The sequence below is a fragment of the Pezoporus wallicus genome, unplaced genomic scaffold (genome assembly GCF_028554395.1).
Source record: "Pezoporus wallicus isolate ANWC-B61680 ecotype Strahan unplaced genomic scaffold, APGP_CSIRO_Pwel_v1 contig_6672, whole genome shotgun sequence".
NCBI classification, from domain to species: Eukaryota; Metazoa; Chordata; class Aves; order Psittaciformes; family Psittacidae; genus Pezoporus; species Pezoporus wallicus.
The window spans coordinates 86,496-109,237 of NW_026641070.1; the positions used below are offsets into that span (position 1 = coordinate 86,496).

Sequence of the window (22,742 nt, forward strand, 5' to 3'; positions counted from 1 at the left end):
AGGATACAGTTGGCTTTCTGAGCTGTGAGTGCACACTGAAGCCGGCTCGTGTTCATTTTCTCATCGACCAACACCCCCAAGTCCTTCTCCGCAGGGCTGCTCGGAATCTCTTCTCTGCCCAGCCTGTAGGTGTGCCTGGGATTGCTCCACCCAGGTATAGGACCTTGCACTTGGCTTGATTGAACTTTATGAGGTTGCCGTTGGCCAATGGCATGGAATTAAAAAGAAGAGGTGATGTCAGTGGCCACAGAAGTGGTCTCTCACTCTGAGCAGGGTTCTGAGCTGGCTGTGTTGTGCTTATTCTTGCTCTGTTGTTCAGTTTAGTTCAGTTTATCCAGCCATTAAATACAGTGTAGAAACCTTCAATAAGCTTCAGTCTTTTCCAATGTTGTCCCTAAAAACTGCTTGTGTTGACCTTGATTCCAGAGCTTATCCTTTTCCCTTGAAAATCCCTCTGTCTTACAGAAGTACCCAGCCTTTGCTGGTTTTCTGTTCTGGCCCAGCACTGTGCTCAGTAATCCAGTCTTCTATTCTATTCAAGAGAGGCGGTTGGATCCACTTGGAGATGACATCTTGGAGTCTTTCTTTCCAGGAAGACAATTACGCTTTTTATTCCAGAAATTGCTTGATGTAACAGTCGTCCTCCCCAAAACTTACTCGAAGATCAGGTACTGAAGTACTAGAAGAATACCTAGAAGAATAGCTCAAGAGCAGGCTAGAGACATCAGGGAATAATACAGGAAATGTACCAAACTGCCAATTTTAAGATCTCAAGTACTGCTTATTGTATCTGTGAACTCCTAACATTACATCTTAAAACAAATGCTCACCCCAGTATTTGAAATTCATGTCATTCATTGTCTGTCATGCTATACAACCATGCTCACAGATTTTTATACCTTTGAATCTGCCCCGAATAGCTTCAATTCTCCCTCCAAATACTTAATTACAACAGAAGAGAAGGGGAGAGAACTAACCACACCAATGTACTTATAGTTTTAGGACCTGGGCATTACGGAGAAAACTGAAGAAGTTAACTTGAATCAGCTAAGCTGGATGAGGTGTGGGGGTTTTTTTGAGACTGTTCTAACTACTAAGCTGCATCTCTAAAGAAAATCATTACCATCTAGTGTGTTTCTTATTTTGTGAGAAATTCAGTCTTCTTGGTGATATGTTAGTTGTATTCTGAGCTCATCTGCTTTAATTGTGAGAGAAAGACTAAATGCTTAGTTTTGTCAAGAGGACTGTTAAAATGTTGCTTCTTGGAAAGTACAAAAATGCAGCAATTAAGTAGGGGAGAGTAGGCCGGAAGTGAAGACCCATATGAACACAGGCTAAGATTGGGGCTGTTCAGCCTGGAGATGAGAAGGCTGCATGGAGACCTCGTAAGTTTAACTTAAGATGTGATCATAAGTGGCTTGCTCAAAGTCACACAAATAGTCAGAGGAAGGCCAGAGAACTGAATTTTTATATATCGGTTTATCTTTATATATATATATATATATATGCATATAAAAACAGCTCCACCCCAGTAGACTATCCCTTAGTTAGCAGTTATTTGCTAATTTTAAGCCCTTTCTCAAGGTCAAAGCCTATTTCATTAAATTCTGCAAACCTTGGACAGTGGACCATTATGTATAAATTGGAAATAATATAGAAAAACGTGATTATCATGGTACTATGCCCATGGATAACTATTTTGTTACCTCTTAAGTTTTTTTTTACCCAATGCTAAACATTCTACTCTGAAAAGCCAACAAAAAAAAAGATGTCAGTTACCAGGCTAAAAAAGCAGGTAATGCATTGATTGACAAATGTATAATAAATAACTAATTAGTGAAATGAGAATTTTACAGTCATTTTAACCTTTCTTGATAACAAAGCCCCCCAAGTTTATGGTTAGCTTCAGATTTATTGCAGAAATGGCAGTGCTCAGTAAGATGCTAGACAGCTGTTTTTAAAGGAAAAGACTTGTGAATCAATAAAATATGTTATAAAGCGGCAGTATATTTACAAATAAATAGCATTGTAGGGTGAGTTTATAACCTGACACTGGTGAAAAATGTAACTTTACAAAGTTCTAAGCCACTGAGACCAAACAACATCTTGGATTTATTTCATTTGAAAAGAATCTTTCTGGATATCACACAAAATTGCTCTTTACTATGGACTCTTCATCATCTCTGTCATTTCAAAGTAAATTACTAAATTTCCTACATTTCTGAATGAAGTGTTACTGGAAAAAGCGACAACTTTGTTTCTTGTGAGCTGTATTTAAGCCTTACACATAGCTTATTGTGCTATCTGCAAAGGACAAATGGTAATTTAATTTTCACATCAAGTTTTTACTTTCCATTACTGTTACGTGAGGTGAAAAATAAATGGTAATGTATTAATTTTTTAAAGATTTTTTAAATCATTTGCTTGTTAGATATAATCCTGCACCCCATATCATTACTGATATTTTATCTGTTGACTTCACTGAGGTCATTGTTTTCAATTTCCTTGTGCATGAGTATTATGTAAAACTAACAGTGTAAAATAGTTACGACTAGAGAGAAATATCTTGCAGTCCATAGTTTGGTCTTTGGTGCAGACATATCATTACCTGGAGCAAGACATTAAGTTTTAACCCGTTACCCCTTGTCCTATCACTACAGTCCCTAATGACGAGTCCCTGCCCAGCATCCTTACAAGTCCACTTCAGATACTGGAAGGCTGCTATGAGGTCTCCATGCAGCCTTCTCTTCTCCAGGCTGAAGAGCCCCAACTTTCTCAGCCTGTCTTCATACGGGATGATACAGGTCATTATTTAAATATCAGAATTAATGAGGGGACAATATTTTAAAATTGGTTTCTACCATAAATCATAAGTTAAAATGAAAGTGCAAGAAAAGATTTGTACATTTTTGGCTTGGATAGCTTCAGTTCAGACAAGTCTTAACAAGTGACAGAATTTTTAATCTTAAGGTACTCTTACTGTAGTTTATGGTGTCAATTCCTTAACTAAAACCAAGCATAATGTGAACTTATGCATTCTATCTGATAGAACTGTATTGAATCATTGGTGAGTGAAGTTCACTCATTGGAAAATTTCAGCTTTTTAGGGCCATCATTTTTATCTCAATTTCACAGTACTTGTTGAGAGTAGTAGCTTGTTGTATGTGGACCATTAGGTGAAGGAAACAAGACACCATGCTGGTGTCAGTATAGCTGGCCTGGTTTTTGAAAGCTCATTTGTCTGTTCCTAGGGTCTAATGAATTCAACACCTGTGAAAATCTGGTGTTTGCAATTATCAAAGGAATTTTCATCTTTCATGATGCAGCTTTATCTTTAATGAGGCAAACAGTATCTCAGGAGGTTTGCATAACTGCTTGTGCATTGTGAAAGACCTTGGCCAACTTCCCCCTCCCCTGCCCCAGAGTATAATGTATTGGATTCTAAAGCATGGCTTTTGTGTGACTTGTAGAAATTTCCCCATAGAAAGTGGGGAAATGGAATATATTCCAATTCCCAGTATAGTCTTTTCATAGGGAAAATATATTTAAATTATACCTTACTGCTAAAACTAAAATTGATCCTTTCACCTCAATCTTGTAGTAGTATTTTAATCAGGCTAAAATCTAAATGTTTAATTACACTAAAAAGGTAAATATTTGTCAGTTTCTCCCCTGAGTTTCCCAAATGTGAAATTTCTTAGCTATGTGGAAACATACCTATTTAAATTGTTGTACTGATCTAGAAGTAAATGTAAAACCAAATGCTATTATGAGAGAGCACAGGCACTTCAGAGCTTCAAGAAAAGCTGGACTAATAAGCTCCCAGACTGACTGAAAGCTGTGCATCTGCTGATCCTTAAATTGCTTCATTAAGCTGGAATAAATCTTACGTTCAGCTGCTGAAAACAGAGGTAGATGCAAAGGAGAGTTAGTCAGAATCCTCTAGGAAACCAAAACAGGACAGAACAATATGAGAAAAAAACTTTTTTCAGTTAGTTTTTTTTTTGTTGTTGTTGTTGTTGTTGTTTTTTTTTTTTTAATTGCTGAGTCACTCTCCAAGAATGGAAAAAAAGCAATGGTGGATTTAAGGGAGGACAATGTATTCTCAGCCCTTGTGACCACTAAGGAATAACAAGTGTAAGTGGGACATAGCAGCTATTTTGGTTATAGCATGTATAAGACTACTGGTAAGAAATCCCCTGCTTCTGGAGAAAGGAGTGTCATAAATCTGTTGGTGAACTACAGAGATCCTGTATTTTGACAAAGTGTTGACAGCTACAATCTGGTGGGAGGATGATTTCCCAATGTATGAAGATGCTAGAGTTTATATTAAAAAAAAGCTAAAAGAATTAACTTTAGCATGTAAAAATGGTAGGGTTTTTATAGTTTCTGTTGCAGAAATGATTTTTTTTTTTAATTTATTTTTTAGAGCAAGAGAGATGACTAAACTTTCCTTACAAATGTTCAAATCTTAAATACTGTCATAGTGAGAAGCACTGGAGAGAACTTCAGTTTTAAATGAAATATTAGCATCTGTCTGTGGGTTACTGAACTAACATAGCAATACTTTGGAAGAATTTTTTAATCATTTTGAAGAAACAGAATACCATCTGTAAGGGGTTTCTGGGCCCAGACTCACCTGGGCAGGTTTTGGATAACTGCTTCTTCCTGTATAACTGTTCAGGATGGCCTTATGGCTTATGTCAACTGGTGTCAACACAACTATATTTTCCTGTTTAATACTATTTAAATATTTAATACTATTTATATACTGTTTAATACTATTGTGGTCAATTCATAGATAAATTAAGGGAAAAAAGTGTTCAAACAAACTCCTTAAAGGTAGCTATGATGTTGAACTTCAAAATTTTAATTTCTTGTCCTGCCTTGTTTATTTCTTTATTATTTTCCATCTTTTCTGGGTTTCAGTACTCTATTAGTTCTTCATTAGAATAAGTTTAATGCAGATTTATTTCTGTTTATAATGGCTTGGTGTTATTTTTACTGAAGCAGTTACGTAAAGTGTATGATGGAGCATGTGGAATATCAGCTCATTTTTCTAACAGTAGTATTCCTGTCTTCTAAAAGCCTGGATGAAATTGTATGGAAAAATATATAGCATTTCTTTATATTTCATTGTTGAGTTAAAATACGTATTTCTATCATGGTATTTCAATTGAAGATATATTTTCTACTCAAATCTGTATCTTCTTTCATGTCTGTGGTCTTAATTATAAGCCAGTATCTGCTTCTAAGCATATACTTTCATATACCCGTAACTAACTCTCTTGTATCTCATTATTAGGGTTCCATCTTAATACTTTTAATTTATATTTTGCTGCAAAAGAGATTTTGGGGGACATAAATAGTTTAGTCCAATTTGTGTCCTTTAATTTGATGAAGAGTTCAAAAGGCAAAACAAACTATATACATATAAACTATATATATAATGTAGTAAAAAGTTATGTAGACCAAAATTCTTAAAGTAACTGAGTGACTTTTCGTGTATATTTTCATGTAAAACAAAGTGTTTTGTGAGTTTATGACCGTGTCATAGTTTTTAAAAAATAATCAAATACAGATGCTTTGGTGTATGTAAGCACTTTGTTTGTTAGGAAGTTTAATCATGACTATTAACTTGCTGCCCTATTACTTGCAGTAAGAAGGATGCTGTCTTAAAATGGCTAAAGCTTATGTGCTCCTAAGAAGAGCAACACATGAGAAGTCTCCTAATAAATGTCTCTGCAAACGAAAAAAGACCTCCTGCTGTATATGCAGTCTGATCAATAAAATTATTTTCAAATTCATTCTTCTGTTTTGATCTGGATATGCAAATTTTTGGGAAGCTCAAAATTCTCCCCAGAATGGACATACAGGTAGAATTGCACACGTAGCAAAAGCTAGGGCAGAAAATTTAATTCTGTTTAATTCTGTTAATTCTGCCTGTGAATGTATTTGTGGATTGAAGCTTTTTTGCTGTAAAATCTTTCTTTTAATCCGTTAACTGTAAATTTCAGATTCAAAAGGACCCCAGTATATTCAGTTCTTTTATACAATGATAATATTTTATAACTTTTTTCCACAGGTTGTCATGTTAAGAGATCAAGTATATGTCTTTTTTTTTTCTTTTCCAGGGACCAGATTATTTATCGCTATGTGAAACAAGCAATTTCTAGTACGCTTGATGAAGAGTAATTGAAATGTTTTGGATTCACTCTTGAAGCATAATTATTTGATGACCAAAAATGTGTCTAGAACTGTTAGAATCTTTTTAATGTGAATCAACCTTTTCAAAAATTTAAATAAATTTAGGTCTATGGAGCATAATGAGTAATCAAGATGTGACTCTGATACATTAATTAGTGCATCTAATGTCTTGTTTCATTGGCACAATGTTATTGTACTTCTGTGTGACTTCTTGGCTGCAAAGAGATTGATATTTGCATATGTCAGCTTTTATTTTCATCATAAGAGAGAGAAAAGTGTTATTTCATTGTAAAGTCTTGTTCAGTTTACAAATTTGTCATTCTGCTCTAGAAAAACTGCCATTTTTTATAATATCTTTCCACAGTGAATTTTAGGGTCTTCTCCCTAGCCTCAGCACAGTATTTGACAAGGCCAGCTTGTAGGTGATTCTTGCAATTTTTGGTTTAATTTGAAAATTACTGAAAACAAATTATTGAAAGACTGGGTGTTCCTCGGTTTATGTATTTTTATTTTTTAATCCAGAACCTTATTATAGGCTGGTAATATCACTAGGAGAATGAGTAAATGTCCAAACAGACTGCCAAAATTGCTTGTATTAATTAAACTCTCCTCCAGGTTGAACAAGCCCAACTCTCTCAGCCTGTCCTAGGAGAAGTGTTCCAGCCCCCGATCATGTTTGTGGCCCTCCTCTGGACTCACTTCAACAGGTCCATGTCCTTCTTATGTTTGGGTTCCCAGAGCTCGACACAGTACTCCAAGTGGGGTCTCACTAGAGTGGAGGGGAGAATCACCTCCCTTGATCTGCTGGTTGTGCTATTTTTGATGCAGCACTGGATACAGTTGAGTTTCTGGGCTGCGAGCACACTTTGCCAGGTCATGATGAGCTTCTTGTCAACCAGCACCCCCAACTCCTTCTCCGTAGGGCTGCTCTCAATCTATTCTCCTCCCAGCCTGATATGTGCTTGGGCATCTCCTATCTATCTTCTAATGTGCAGAACCTTGCGTCTGTGCCTCATGAAGGTTTGCATAAGCCCACCTCTGAAGCCTGTCAAGGTCCCTCAGTATCCCTCCCTCAACATCCCTTCCCTCCAAAATTCTGACTGCACCACGCAGCTTGGTGTTGTCATCACACTTGTGGAGGCTGCAGTCAGTCCCACAGTCCATGTGTCCTGGGTTCAGCTATAGAGTTACCGGCTGGGCTTAAACCATGACACCATGTCATTGACAAATATGTTGAACAGCACTGGTCCCAGTATCTCATAACGACCCCTGAGGAATTTCACTCATCACTGGTCTCTAACTGGACACTGAACTGCAAACTGCAACACTGAGTGAGACCATCCAGCCAGTTCCTGATCCACTGAGCAGTCCATCCGTCAAATCCATGCCTCTCCAGTTAAGAGACAAGGATGTTGTTTGAGACAGTATCAGATGCTTTGCACAGATGAAGGCAGATGATGTCATTTGCTCTTCCCTTATCCACTAGTGCAGTAACCCTCTGACAGAAAGCCACTAAATTTGTCAGGAATGATTTGTGCTTAGTGAAGTGATGCTGGCTATCACCAATCACCTCCTTACTTTCCGTGTGCCTTAATGTAGTTTCCAGGAGGATCTGCTCCATAATCTTTCTCGGCACAGAGGTGGTCTATACATAGTAATGCATCTGTACTTAAAAAATTTTTTGCTTTAAAGTCCAGCCCTTCAGAGCATTTCATCACATGCTTCACATGAGCAAAAGTAGATCATTAATGTATATTCAAATTGCAAATGCATCTAAAACAGGGCCACTTGTCTGGAGCAGGACCAATATTACAACAAGGGAGATCACGTTGCTTGTCTTGCTGCCTGAAACACATGTTGCACCATCTCTTCCTCTTGCCTAATACTGCTCCGTGATTCAACACCTCCCAAATGCTGAGCTAAATTAGGATGTTAATGTATCTGCTAATTGTTTTTTATTATGACTGTATAACAATTATGCCAGTCTTTCTTCTGTACTATTTTGTTAGAATCAGAACATAAGAAACATCTTAAAGGAGTTCTGTTCTTACTATGCCATACACCAAGTAAACCAGCAAAGATGACCTCCAAAACTGTGGAAACTCTAGTCTTCATGATCTCAACTGTGAAAAGGAAAGAAATCCTGTTGATCCCTTCTCAGCCAGTAAAGAAAGAATAGAATTTTTTTATCAAATAGAAATTTAAATCATAGTTTTAACTATAGTGGCTGTATATAGACTGTGAAGCTATCTGTCACGGTAATGAGCCCACAGTTTCTCTTCAGCTGTTTCTGCAGAAAGGCCCAAAAATACTTAAGTTTTGCAGTATATAATGGTATGTCATGTCAAGAAGTTGTGTCCATGGAGAATGTTCTGTCTCTATGCTACAGGCATGTCTGATGGTTGAAGCACCTTGATAATCTCAAACCCTTTGTTAAAAAAACAGAAGGGCAGAGTTCTGTTAGACTCTAGAAAAACTCACATAATAAAAATGTAAAAGGAAAAAAGAAAACCACCCTAGAATCATTCCTGACTGTTCTCCCTGCCCTGTAACTTCAAATATTTTTTCTGATGTTAGTCTCATTGAGCGCACACAGTTTTCTCTAGCTGACAATTCCTTGAAGAACTTTGTGCAGTTGGGATACAGTCCAAAGGATCTGTGTAAAGCAATATCTTTCATATTTATAGGCTTATTTACTCTTAAACTTCTTTTTAAAATAGAGAAGGCATTCTGAGAATGTACTAAGAATATACTGAGAGAGGATGGTGTTATTTAGGCTGGTCCTAATTTGTTTGTCATGAATACATGTTTATATTCACAGTACAGAAGAATATTGTTAGTGTTTTAATACTACTAATACTACAGTGAATAGCTGTGCCAAGGTTTCTGCATATTTGATATTTACTTCCAAGTTTTGCAAGCTTTAAATAGGAAAAAATATTTTCCATTTTCTTTAATACTTTCATTGTTTTGAAATTTTAAAATTCTAAAATGAAAATTGAGATGATTGATAGTTAAAATACAAATAGTCCATGAATGAGCTTTGAAAGTAAAGAGAAGGAATTTGAGATTGATCTCATAAGGAAGGAAAAATCAGAAGAAAGATGCAAAAAGCATGAAACACTTTATAACACTCTAGATAAATGAAACTTTAGACCATATAATATTGAAAGAGTATAAACAGGTAAAACATGGGTCTTTCAAGGGCATACAGAAGTCTTTTTCTTTAAAGTTAAAACAGGGAAAGATTGGCCATGTGACTGGATGAATAGTAGATGGCATGTCTAAGAGATGCTTTCAGAAGGAGACTGCAAAGCTTAAACATATTCTGGAAGTGAGATACTCAAAGACAATACTTTCTCCTCCCATATGTTATAGATCTCAGTAGCAGTAGCACTTCATAGCGGTGGATAAAGGGGAAATCTGACACGATTGAAACAGAGGAAAATAAAGGTCTCTGACATTAACATGTAAAAGTATATACATATATTTATAAATGTAATAATGTTCCTGGTGTGCTTCAGCCACTAAAGGTAATAAATGGTTTCACTAATTTGAGAAATTTGTTCCTTTTTTTCCCATCTGGAGAGATAAAATCAGACAGGCTTGTTTTACAGGGAATTGGATTTATTTTGTTATGACAGCACATCATGCAACCACCATCTGTTAAAAAACACTTGACAGTTCATTGGGGAAAGTAGGAGCTAAATCCTGGGCTATGTTTAACAAGGCCTGTAGACATGCAGGAAGATGTGCTGAGTTCCAAACATATGATACCTGCTCTGTTTCAAGACAGTATTTTTCTGGTTAAACAATATTCTAAATAACCCTTCCCTGACACTGGTGTAAGAGCATGTTGACAGAAGTTAGTGGCTGAGAAGAAAATGTTGCAAAGGTCATCATCCATCTGGGGAGATCGCATCATTCTGTGTTATGAGTAAGGTCTTGGTCAACATTTACTGGTGTGCCAGACAGAATGCTTATGCATTGTGTATGTATGTCTGTAAAAGGAGGTAGCTTCACTGCAATGTGTCTGTCCTTAAAACATCATAGTAATGGCAGTGTTCTCCATGTTGCGTTACAGTTGTTACCATAAGGCTCAAGTTTAGTAAAATTGCTATGTCAAATTAACCATATCAGTCATATTGCTTATTTTCATGTCTTGGTAATTTAGTAGTCAAAATTGAATCTCACCTCTGCTAACATAGATATATTTCTGTGCTGAAAGTAGTAAATATTGGATTTTTCTCTTTCTCTGAAAAATTGGAAGAAATGTTAGTATTGAGATTATTTTAAATAACGTCAGTGTAGAAGCAGGTTTCTTTTCTAGCAAGATCTGATACTATAACAGCATTTCAGTAGTGATATTTCCCCAGAAACTACAAAATTAAATTCTCGGAATAACATACATGTTTGCTAGCTAGTATAGGCTTGTTCTGAAAACCTATATTCACATACACAAAAATCTTTATTATCTCAACAATGTTAGTGACATTAGCAGGATTGGGCTCTTGGTCTGGAGTGATTTCAAGATGGTGAATTCCAGATGCTGGATTTTTATCCAACTGAACTGGATTTTTGTTTGTTCTTTTTTTGTTTGTTTATTTATCTGGAAATAGGTTCTTTTAAGTAAAACATGATATTTTTAATTGTGTTTGCAAAAACATTTCTAAGATTATGATAATCTTTCTTTACCTGGTTTCACTAGAAAGACAAACAGTATTCAATACACTAAATAATTTTAAAAAGATGTGGAGAAATAAATGATTCCTTTCCTTTATTTTTGTAAAAATTCTATATGCCAAAATAAAGAAGAATGTAGACAAATGTTTAAATATATTGTAATTGTTGCAGTTTTTCTACTCCGAGAAGAATCTATGCTGAGATCAAGCATTTTGGTCCTTAATATTTCTTTGTTTAGTTATATTTTTGTAGTGCTGTAATGCAGGTTTTTATTTTTTTAAATCTTCTCTTGTAAAACTTTGGCTTTCTGTATAAATTAATTACCCCTGATACTGCCAACACAGACAAAAAGATTTATAGCTCTTAACATGCGATTGTACGCATCCTGCTTGTCACCGCTCTTTGTCATTCTATTCAGTTTGAAAGCATACCACCATGTGGGAAACTCAGCTGCTTCTTATATCTTATCTCTCATCACCTTTCAGCTGTAATGCTGTCATCTGTAATCCAACCAGGCATGTGTAATTTATTTTGAGCAGCTAAATATTCCAACTAACTTTTCTTTTATTCTGGAAGAATATTCAGCCATGTCTTTAAGGGTTTCCCAAAAATCTTTTACAGCAAAAAATGTGATCCACAAATTTCTACTAGCTCTATTCTTCCATGGAGGAAACAAAGATAGGGGGCATGTAGCTATTCATGGACACACGTGTGTATGTGCAGGTTAGAAAGCACATGTATATTCAGGTTTTCTGTATATTCACAGTGTTGTGCTCAGTTACTTTGTCTTTTCTTTATGATTAATTATTTTTAATTCCCCATATTCCTTAAATACCTTTTTACAAATGAAGAACAATAAAAGTGAAAATGGAATGTTCTAATTGTTTAGTTTTGAAGGGACTGTAAGTTTATATGTTTATATACCTAGTATGTTTAAATATGTGCAGTCTGGAGGGAGAAAGAACAAAGGACAAAAGGAATGGAATGGTATAGTATAGGATACCTTCTCTTTCTAATTCCTACCTGAAAGCATGAAATAGGGATTTTGAGCCTCGTTTGCATAAGCACGTATTCAGCAGGTTACAAATGTATTTCTCTGTAGGGTTTTCTGTATATTTTTGAGATTATCTTTGTAAAAATACTTTTGTACTTCAAATGGGTTCTTTGTTTTTGGCAATTTCAAGTCTTATATGGACAGAAGCTTAAACAAAATTTTATTTTCTTTTACTATCTTAATTTTACAATGATGTGTTGTGAATATTTCAGGTGATTTAACAAAATGTTGTTTTCCCTGTCTGCGAAAAGCTGTGGACCCTAGTACGTTCCTAAAATGATGACTGGCCTTGGGAAATGAATCATTTATTTTCCCACAGAAGCAAAACATGTTATTTTATCATAACCAAAGAAAGAAAACAATTCACCCTAGAAATCAATTATATGGGGCTTCTTTTCTGATAATAACTTACACTGTTTCAAGAAAAAAATATGAGTATGCATATGGTTAAATTCAGGCTATGGAAGTTAATATATGAGAAAAGAGAATAATCATCTTTACAGCTGCATGCCTGAATTATTTTCTTTCTTTTCTTTGCAGTGACTCAGGGTGGGGATGCAATTGCATCTGATGCATGTCCTGATCCTGGAATTCCTGAAAATGGGAAAAGGGTGGGCTCTGACTTCAGGTAGGCACATTTCATTATCTATATGACCAAGAGGAAGGTATTTCCTGTTACATAAATAGAGCGTTCAACTACAGATATGTATTATTTGTCTAATATTAAGTGTGTTGAGTCTTTTGTTAAGAAGTAGCTGCAGTCCATATGCATATCTTGAATTGAGTTTGCTTGTTTCTTTCTTTTTTTCTTTTTTTTTAAATCAGTGCAATTTAAATACAAGTTTTACAATATAGAATCATAGAAAGTTGGGGTTGGAAAGGACCTTAAGATCATCTAGTTCCAACCCCCCTGTTGGCAGGGATGCCTAATAATCTTGTCTGAGTAGCAAAGGCAGAACTCTTTGGACAGCATAGAAGAAGCAGCAACGAGAATTGTTTGCTTTTCCACCATAGAAAAGTTGTTAAAAGCTTGAGAAGCATGGCAAATTCAGTATCTGAGGCTGTGTTGCAGGCCATCTCCTTGCTTATTTTGTTTTCAGCTTTTGTTACATTCATTAAAAAAAAAAAAAGGATGAGGACAAATGGACCCCTATGGAGACAGGAGGGTGGTTCCTCTTTACCCATTGTGGAAAAAAGGCAAAGACTTCAAGATGTGTCAGAGAAGAGGGTCAAAGGAAGGAAAAGAGAGCCTCTGCTCATGTAGGCATTTATAAATTGCCCAGCAGGGAATGAAAGACAGACCTAAAAATAAATGGAACGGAATATTTCATAAAAATTAGATGGAATTCTGCAAAGTTCTCTGCCACTCCAAAAAGCAAGTTAATCAAACTTGGTTCCTGAATTAGGGCTCTTCCAAGCAAGGGAATAACTAATGAGAAAAAGAATTTTAAAATCAATTATATTTCTGACTTTTTGGAATTTTTCTCTACTTATCCTCAAAGGAGCTGAAGAACTCAGAAAGAAATCTGACGTTAAGTGTATCAGTTATGTGCAAAGTCATTATTTCCTTAGAAACAGTGCAGCAGTTAAATGTGTTTTAAAAAACTAATGAAGTGAAATGAGCTTTTCTATAGATAGGTGAGAGAGACAAGATGTCCAGAAGATATTTACTATTAACCTGTTCTATATATTCTCACTCTACTAGGCAAGTACAGCTGTTGCAAATGAAATTGTATGATGCAAAAATATAGTATGCAATTGCTGTCCAAACATATGCTGGTTTACAGAACAAGTTTGTTTTTTATCTAGCTGTTTATTAACACTTGATGTATTGAGGAGAGAAACATCAGTTGGCATCATACTGTGTATGACTGTGATACTAAAATGTAACTCTTTCTTAAGGTGTATGAAAGACTCCACAAGTATTCATCTGAGGGATGCCTGTATACTTCCACTGTTACTTTGGAGACTATTTTATTTTACTATTTGTGCAGGTGTGCCACAGTTTCTCTCCTCTACTTGAGTCTCTCCTTATAGCCATAAAGGGTGCAGATTGTGCCTCTTCTGAATTCCTCCAACTCAAATACTTACTTGAAAGAATTAAAGGCAGCATCTAGGATTACTCTGTTACTAGTGCAGGGGGAAAAGCATCTGTGGAAAGAGTTAACCCCATAGCCTAAACATTTAATGGAAAATAGGACGACAGCACACCTGACAGGCCTTCCTCACTTCAGTAACTATAGATAACAGAGTAAGTTCAGCAGATCAGGATGGGGAGGGAGCCTGAGCCTATGATATAAAAGAGGCTGAGAATTCTGGGTCTGCCTTAAGAGAATCTGAAGGACCTTGTTGCTACCTACATCTACTAAATAGGAGAGAGTGTAGGGAAGACAAAGCCAGACTCTTCTTAGAAGTGGACCGTGACAGGACTAGAGGCAATAGGCATAAGATGGGATGTTGTAAGTTACTACTAGATTCAGGACTAAATATAAATACATTTAAAAAATAGTATTTTTATTATGAGGATGGTCAAGCTCTGGAGCAAGTTTCCAAGAGACTTTGTGCAATCTCCATCTAGGGAAGCATTCAGAGCTCAGCTAAATATGACCTTGATCCCTCTGTTCCAACTGCTTGGGGAGGGGCGTTGGACTAGATGATGTCTTCTTCCAATCTAATTTATTCTGTGAATCTATGAATCTTGTACAAATTTACTGTGTTCATGATATATGGTGGGCTAATCAGACTCTCCTCTAGTTATGGTGGCATATGAACAATTGTTAAGAAACCACAGCGGATCTAAGAGCACTGGTAAGCTAGACGAGTGTAAGAGAAAGAATCTTATTTTCCCCTCTAGACTGTAGTCTGTAATTTGAAAGACAAAGAGAGCTAGAATAATTTTAGTGAAACAGGTCCAAAGATCCAAAATATGTGAGCCTCAACATGGGAGACCCCAGCAATAAAATTCCCAGCAGTGCATGAAAATACCAAGAGGGAAAACACAAAAGAACCTTAAAGCTCAAAGTATGTTTTAAGATATCTGAGGGAATCTAATGTTAAAGAACCTTGCAAGACACACATAACAATATTTTGAACACAGTCTCTTATGACTGAATGTGGGTTAAAGTTATCTTAAAGTTTTGGTGCTTTCTTAGGGCAATGTTTACTCAGATCACAGAGCAAAGCTGTTCATAGAATGGTGGAGGTTGGAAGGGACCACCGGGGTTCATCTAGTGCAACCTCCCTGCTCAAGCAGGGTCACACAGAGCACATTGCTCAGGATTGTGTCCAGATGGCTCTCGAATATCTCTAGGAAAGGAGACTCCACAACCTCTCTGGACAGCCTCTTCCAGTGCTCATTCACCCTCACAGTAACAAAGTTCTTTGTTACTTTCAAGTGAAACTTCCTGTGCTTTAGTTTATTCCTGTTGACTCTCATCCTGTCACCTGGCACCCCTGAGAAGAGTCTGGCCAGCTATCTCCCTCCTTCCTTTACCTCATTCAGTCTCTGATAATATTTTAATTTCAATTAATGTATCTTACTGTTCATGGCAATAAATGAATGCATAAGGTGTTAAAAAATAGCACAAGCTACTTCATATAAACAAGATGCTTCAATATATTTTCATCACTTACTTTTTTTGTGTTTGTTTTGGGCCTTCAGTTCTGATTATTGTTTGAGAAAGTCAGTAAATTTTGTTTTCCTGATAAACCTTACTCGTTATCTGAAAATCGATTATGCAACAGCAACCATTTTTCACATACTGTAACCTTTTTTTTATAACTATTTCAAACATAGCTTAGGTATCTTGAAGTTAGCTATCTATATCTAGCTTGACATTTAAATAGAGCTTTTGGCTGGAATCTAGTTTTTCTTTCTCTGAAATGACAAATCAAGCTCTTCCATAGGAGAAGTGAAAATAATACTTGCTTGCATTTGTTCAACGTAGTGAAAATACTGTGGAGAGTAAAAGAAAGGTGGTGTTTTTTTCTTTTCTAAGAGGTGAGGATAGACACCAGAAGGAGCTATTGTTCTTGTCAGGAAAATGACAGCTGTGAATATTAATCTGAACGTGAAAATGCACATTATTCAAAATCTGTCCCAGTCTCCTGAAAGACATGTTGTGAGTGGGATTGATGGAAAGGCAAAGGGCTGATTTTTAAGGCAGCCTTAGACCCAGCTGATTCAGTGATGACAAGTTCTTTGAAAAGGGTTTCATAGTTTTCAGCATAATAATGGCATTGATTCTAATTTCATAAAGCAAACAAAAAAGGTATTGAAATCATAACCTTTTCATTCTGTCCTCCTGCCATGCTTTTACTCTGTTCAGTTAAGGTAGTAAGGGACATGAATTTCAGGTGATTTAAAAAAAATCCAATGGAAATTTGGATGTATTTTGAGAGAGAAAAGGTGACTTTTTTTCTAGAGGAATGAGAACATTATCAATAAAATTTTGGGGTAAATATAATATTTTATTTTTATGAGAGATCTCAAACAGTAGATTGCTTAAATAAAAGCTAGAAAGTATATAAGCAGTAACATTCCAGATCTAAGTACTATATGGTATGTCTGGTACTGAGGAAATATGTTAATTTTCCACAATGCCAGTAACACTTGTAACGAAAAAAGCTTTTACATTTTCAAAACAGCTTTATAAAATTAAATTAACTTTCTTATGCTTAGCATTTCTTATAGCATTTTTCCCCCCATCTTAAAAATAGCTTCTTCAAGTCCAATTCTAGCCTGCTTTGATAAAAGCACTAATTTTGCTTTGATATAATTCAAATGTAAAATAGAAAAAGAGGAAACTGATTTCTTCCCCTGATTAAAGTTTAGATGGAAAATTAACAGACAGATCTGCTGAGTGACTTGGAGGTAAAGATGTTGGCTTCAAAAAGGATGGATCTTTATGGATATTAAAGCAGAGTTGGGGTATATTGTAGTCACACGCAAACCATGACCAGAAGTCTCTCAGTCACTCTGGCAAAACCTGTGACTTCTGTAGCCTACCTGAAGTTTAATTAGAATTTCTGAAAATACTTTCAAAAGATTGTACTTGTGAGTGCCTATAGCTGGCTTTCAGGTTTCTCTTCACCTTGAATTCTAACACTAAGAATCTTCTGAGTACTTCGTGTTCCTACCTGCTCTTTAATTTGACATCTTTTCTAGATTGTTTTTAATATGTCGGCATATTTATTTTATGTCACTTAGTTTGTGATCAGACATTTCAAAAGATGATATCCACTATGTAAAATACATGAAGTTCACATTATCACTCTTTAGATACAAGCTATTTCCAGAGCTTTGGGAAAAAAAAGACAATATACTTCATAGAATAATAGTGAAACAAATTGAATCATCGTAAATCCATAGTTTAAATTAGTATGTGACATTTTATGTATCCATAAATAATATTTTTTTTTAATATTGCTGTAATGATGAAAACCCAGTCTAAACATGAAATGCTTCATTTACTGCATCAGAATATTTTTATTCCTCCTGGGTTTTTTTTTTAATTCTTGGGGGGAATAATCAGGTATGGTGAGTTAAAAATTTTAATTGCAGGCATCCAATAATTGTACCTTTGATTTCACTCTTATTGTTTTAGATGTGCACAGTTTCATAATTCTCCTTACATGTCTTGCTAATAGCAAACCTTCGGGAAATGTGGAAGTTCTCATGGTGGTTCACCCACAATTATACTTTTGGGAAAGTCTTTAACCAACATGATTTTTAAATACTTTAATCCTTAATTTACACTTATCACAGATATGTAACTGGTTGGGTTTTTTTCCTGTTTCCGTAGAAATTTTTTTCAGAGATTATTATTTTAGAAAATTTGAGAAAATGCATTTAAAAAATAAGTGCTTATAGCATCAAAATGGCAGATTAATTAGTGATATTTTTTCATTACCAGTATTAGAAATTAAATGTTTATTAATTAAAGTATGTATTTGTAAACATGCTTGGGCTACTTTTCTGAGGTTTTAAGAATGTTCTGAAGAATAATAGATTATGACAAATATAAAATAATTTCAGAAAATTGTATTACTTTTCAAGGCTTTCATGTATTTCCCATGAACTACTGAAAGAAAAGGCAAATATTGTCTTTATCCTTCTGATTTATTTACATTTAACAGCTCAAGAACCAAGTGTTAAGAAAAGTATTTTTCAAAGATTTCCTAGATAGGGAGATAGAGAGCATGAAATTCAAATCTAAAACAAAAAAAAAAAAAAAAAAAAAAAGAAAAAAAAACCAAGAAAAAGAATCTTAGTAAAATTTTGTGAAAGAACTGTAGAAGTACATTATAATAATGATAAACTATATAGTTTGTGAGATCTTCTGAGAAATTTATAGAATGCTTGTTCTTGAAGGCTAGGAATGAGCTGGATGTTAGTAAATGAGATTATGTGCTATTCCCCATAGCGGTTTTACCCACTGAGGTTTCTGGATTTTCTGAGCTGATTGCCACTGAGCAATCCCCTGCTGGCTGGGACTCAGTGACTTAGAAAGACCAAGCATGAGCAATCTGCTTTATCAGACTCACTTAGTTTGCAACTTGGGATTGTCAGATACAGATTTAAAAGTGCAAGAAAGGCAACAACAAAAATGGTTGGTAACGATGGAGAACAAAGAATGTAATAAATAGCAACTGGAGGCAGAAATAGCAGAAATGTAAATACCGGTTAGGAAAGCCCTGTTTGAGGCACGCAGTAACTATGTACAGGTTTTTAATTCTTCATAAATATCTCAGCATTGTTCAGAAAGCAAATATTATTAAAAATAAAGAAAAAAGTTGTAAATCATTTCAGAAAGACACATTTCAAAGTCACAAGTTTACCAGTAAAATTTAAGTCCTAACCATCACAATTTTTAACAGGAAATTTCTGAAATGTCAGGAATGTTTAATAAATTATTTCAGTTTCCTGAAGTTAGAATTTCCTGGTTGGACATGTTGACAAATTACCCTATCTAACTGCTTATTCTCTCATTTAAGAGAATATGGAGAGGTTGAAATTATTAATGAGGTAATTTCCATTGCCTGAGAGAATGGTGATTGTATATTTTATTTTAAAATGTATCTCTATATGCATTCATTAAAGTCATAGTTTAAAGGATAAGACTTAGTATCATGGTATTCCTGGCCTTACTTTTTTTAAAAGGAGGACAAACTAAATAGTATATCTGTTGTGTTTTATTAATATAGTAATGATGGGCTAGAATTTCCCACCTGAGTTTTTGTTGTTGTTGTTGTTGTTGCTGTTTATACCTAGAAATATTGTCATTTGGTGACAGTTACATTTAACTGGGGAGGTTGATATTTAATACGTATTTTAATTCTTTCCTTCTTCCTTCCATTTTTCTCTTAGGGTGGGTGCAAGTGTACAGTTTTCCTGTGAAGATAATTACGTGCTGCAAGGTTCTAAGAGCATCACTTGTCAGAGGGTGACAGATACACTGGCTGCCTGGAGTGACCACAGGCCAATTTGTAGAGGTAGGTACCATTCTCTGGAACTTTTCTTGAAGTTTGGAAGGGTAATTCATAATTTCTGCTTAGAAATTCAATGAAATTATGTTTGAAACAAAAAAACATACATTTATATAGTTTAGGTATCATATATATGTATGATTGTATATATATATACAAAGATCTTTCTGTAGTTTTATGGACATGAGCAAAGATGCAGAAACAGTATCCATTTAGGACGTTGATTTCCTTTTAGTAGTTTTTATTTCACATAATTTTCTTTTTGTCATGTTAAAGATTTTAAGCAGGACACGTTTTTTAGTTTTAGATTCAACTTTTCTAATTACATTCCTAAAGAGGAGCTCCTCAAAAGCATCCTGTCAGTCCCAGATATTTATGTAGTCCTCATTTTTCAGTAAATTCTTTTCTGTTTCATCTATTTTGCTGAACCTTACAAATGTCCTAACTTTCTGACTTGACTTCTATTTTAAACGTTTTCTCGTTATGGTCTGAACCAACCAGTAAGTTCCCCCTCTTGCTTTTAAGGAGGAAGGGAGGAAGTGGCTTTTTGTGTGTTTGCATGTTTGCTTGTTTTTTTCAATTGCAATCTACTCCTGTAATAAAAGCGCAGAAAAAGAGTAAATGCTGTGAAATTACTCCAGAGCTGGGGTAGATAGGAAAGATAAAGATTGTGTATCTATGTACAGAACTTTTCCATTTTCTCAGTAGAAAAATTTGGGTTTCACATTTGGATTGTGCATGTTGAAGGAAGTCTTAACCCTAGAAATGTGTTTGCCTTATTTTCTCCTAGAAACATACAACCTATCAAGGAGAGGCACTGGAAAACAAGACAAAAAATCCACAATTAGTTAAAAAGAAAAAAAAAAAAAATCACACAAATTGTTTGATATACTTAATTTGTCATTCTGAGGTCAATAAAAGACATACTTGTACTCCCAAAATCTTATGCTGAATGCCAGTTACCAGGGTAGCAAATAATAGAGACTGTGGGGGGAAGGATTTGCAACACATGGACATAAACTTTTGTTTGTACAAGAACGACCTAAAGCATAATGTCACTTATATAAAATTCACATAGGCTTCATTGCCTAGTTTTTTCATAATGCCAAAAGAAAAATATTTTTTCTCCTGTTGCCAGAAGAGATTTTTCAACTTGTATAATTACGTATGCAATATACTTGTAATTTATGCTTTCTTCATTAAGGAGTGGAAAGAGTTGTGGTAGGTTGACCCCAGCCAGCAGCTAAACACCCACGCAGCCACTCACTTACCACCAGTGGGATAGGGAGAGAACTGGTAGAGCAAAAGCTGGAAACCTGTGTGCAAACATTAATACAGTTTAAGAAATGAAACAAATCATTTGATTTTTTTAAAAGCATGCAATCAAAGCAAAATAAGGATTTTTATTCACTACTTCAGTTAGTGGGCCATTTAACCATTTCCTAAAAAGCAGGGCCTCAGCAAAAGTGATGGTTACTTGGGAATTCAAACCTATGGCCATGAATGTGCCTACTTCCTCCTTCTTACCCTGAGCTTTTATCACTGACTGTGTTGCCATACGGTCTGGGATACTCCTTTGGTCAGTTGGCATTAGCTTTCCCGACTGTGTCTCCTCCCAGCTTCTTGTGCACCCCCAGCCAACTTTCTGTGTGGGACAGTATAAGAAACAAAGGTGGCCTTGATGCTGTGCAAGCACTGCTCAGCAGCCACCAAAATACTTGTGTGTTATGAATGCTGTTCTAATTACAAATCTAAAGCACAGCACCATACAAGCTGCCACGAAGAAAGTCAACTTTGTTCCATCAGACCTAATACAAAAGTCTACAAAGGCAGCTCTTAGGTAAATTATTACAAGCTGTATGTAAAATGGGTAGTATTACATAGGCACATCCACATAAAGACTGGACAATCTAAAACACAGTAAAAAATAAATAAACAAGAATACCTTCTACTCTTTCCAGAGCAGCAAAACAACTGTGATTCCTAAGTGTCTCTTGAGCTCAGTGTCTGTGTAGCTCAGTGTATTTAAATGAAAAATCTAAATATACACTGTTGGTACTAGGTTTCACACTACTGCAGAATACTTGTCCATGCAATTCCACTGTTCACCCTTCCTTGCTGGTTTTGTTTTTTTTTTCCATTTCTCGAATTTATTTGTGTTTGATAATACATTGTAGAAATGAGCTGAAGTAATCTATGCATGGTAAAAGTAATGCTCAGCAGAAAGGGGCTATTGGCTGCTGAATTATCTGTGTGTTATTACTAGTGTTTGCTGTTCCTTCCAATTTATTATCTGCAAATATCTTTATTATGCTTTACTCCCTCCAGTAAACTGCTAACAAAATAGGATAAATTAGTCCTCTACTGCCATTAAAACCTCAGTTGGAAAAACAAGTTACTTTCCTCAAGCATACTTCCAAAATTGGAGCTGGAAAATTTTTGCAACTCTGAGAGTCAAATCAGACAGGCTTTGTATGTAATTTGTTTCTAAACACAGATTAACACTGTTTAGGCCGATTGGTCTGTAATTCTGGTTCAATATTACAATGTTCCGTGTGGTACACATTTGTGGATGTTTGGAATTGAAAGCCACATTTACTTTTTTTTGTTATTTCCAATCCCTTTACAGACCTTCATGATGCCAGTATTCATAGTGCTCATAACAAGCATTTAATAATAAAATATACATTACAAAGAACTGTTTATCACATTTTCTAAATGGTCATCAACCCAAAATGGAAATGCTGATAAACTACATGCAACTACTGCAGGCTTAATGACTTCAAGCCTGTGAGACTTACTGAAGAAGCTGAACTTCTCATTTACCTCAGAATGGTAGCTAACAAAGTTCACCCCAGCCTTGGGCACTGGACTGTGACATGAGGGCCTGTGACATGAGGATCAACAAAGGAGCAACAATCTGAGCAGGCATAGACATGGCTAGTGGAATTGCAGGCAGCTGCTCCTGAGACATTGTTCAGGCAAAGAGTGATAACTCACTCAGTCCCACCCTGAAATGGATCCTCTGGGCCCACAGGCAAGGAGGGGTGGGAGGCCCCAGGTGAGGCTGGTCAGGGAAGTTTAGGCCTGTTAGTGCCATCAGGAACTGAGAAGTGCTAATGGCAATGTTGCCAGGGTTCTTGAATTCCACACAAAAACCTTACAGTAATTCATTACTGTTTTCTGTAAGTGGTATCTAAGGTTATCTAACAGTTTTTGTGCTTTTGTTGTAATTGTTTACTAAGCAGATCTCAAGGCAGAACTGTAGCTCTTGCTTGGCTTTTTTGTTTTGTTGTGTTTTGTTGTGGGT

General features: G+C 35.6%; 1 protein-coding gene across 1 annotated transcript in view; it reads left to right on the forward strand.

Annotated features, from left to right (window-relative positions):
• LOC130606014 (CUB and sushi domain-containing protein 1) overlaps positions 1 to 22,742 on the forward strand; it is a gene marked incomplete at its 5' end in the record, with an annotated part of 426,016 nt that overhangs the window by 56,507 nt on the left and 346,767 nt on the right. The window contains 2 exons of the mRNA XM_057421927.1: positions 12,485 to 12,572; positions 19,314 to 19,438. Coding sequence (XP_057277910.1) covers positions 12,485 to 12,572; positions 19,314 to 19,438 — 213 coding nt within the window. The remainder of the gene's footprint in view (positions 1 to 12,484; positions 12,573 to 19,313; positions 19,439 to 22,742) is intronic.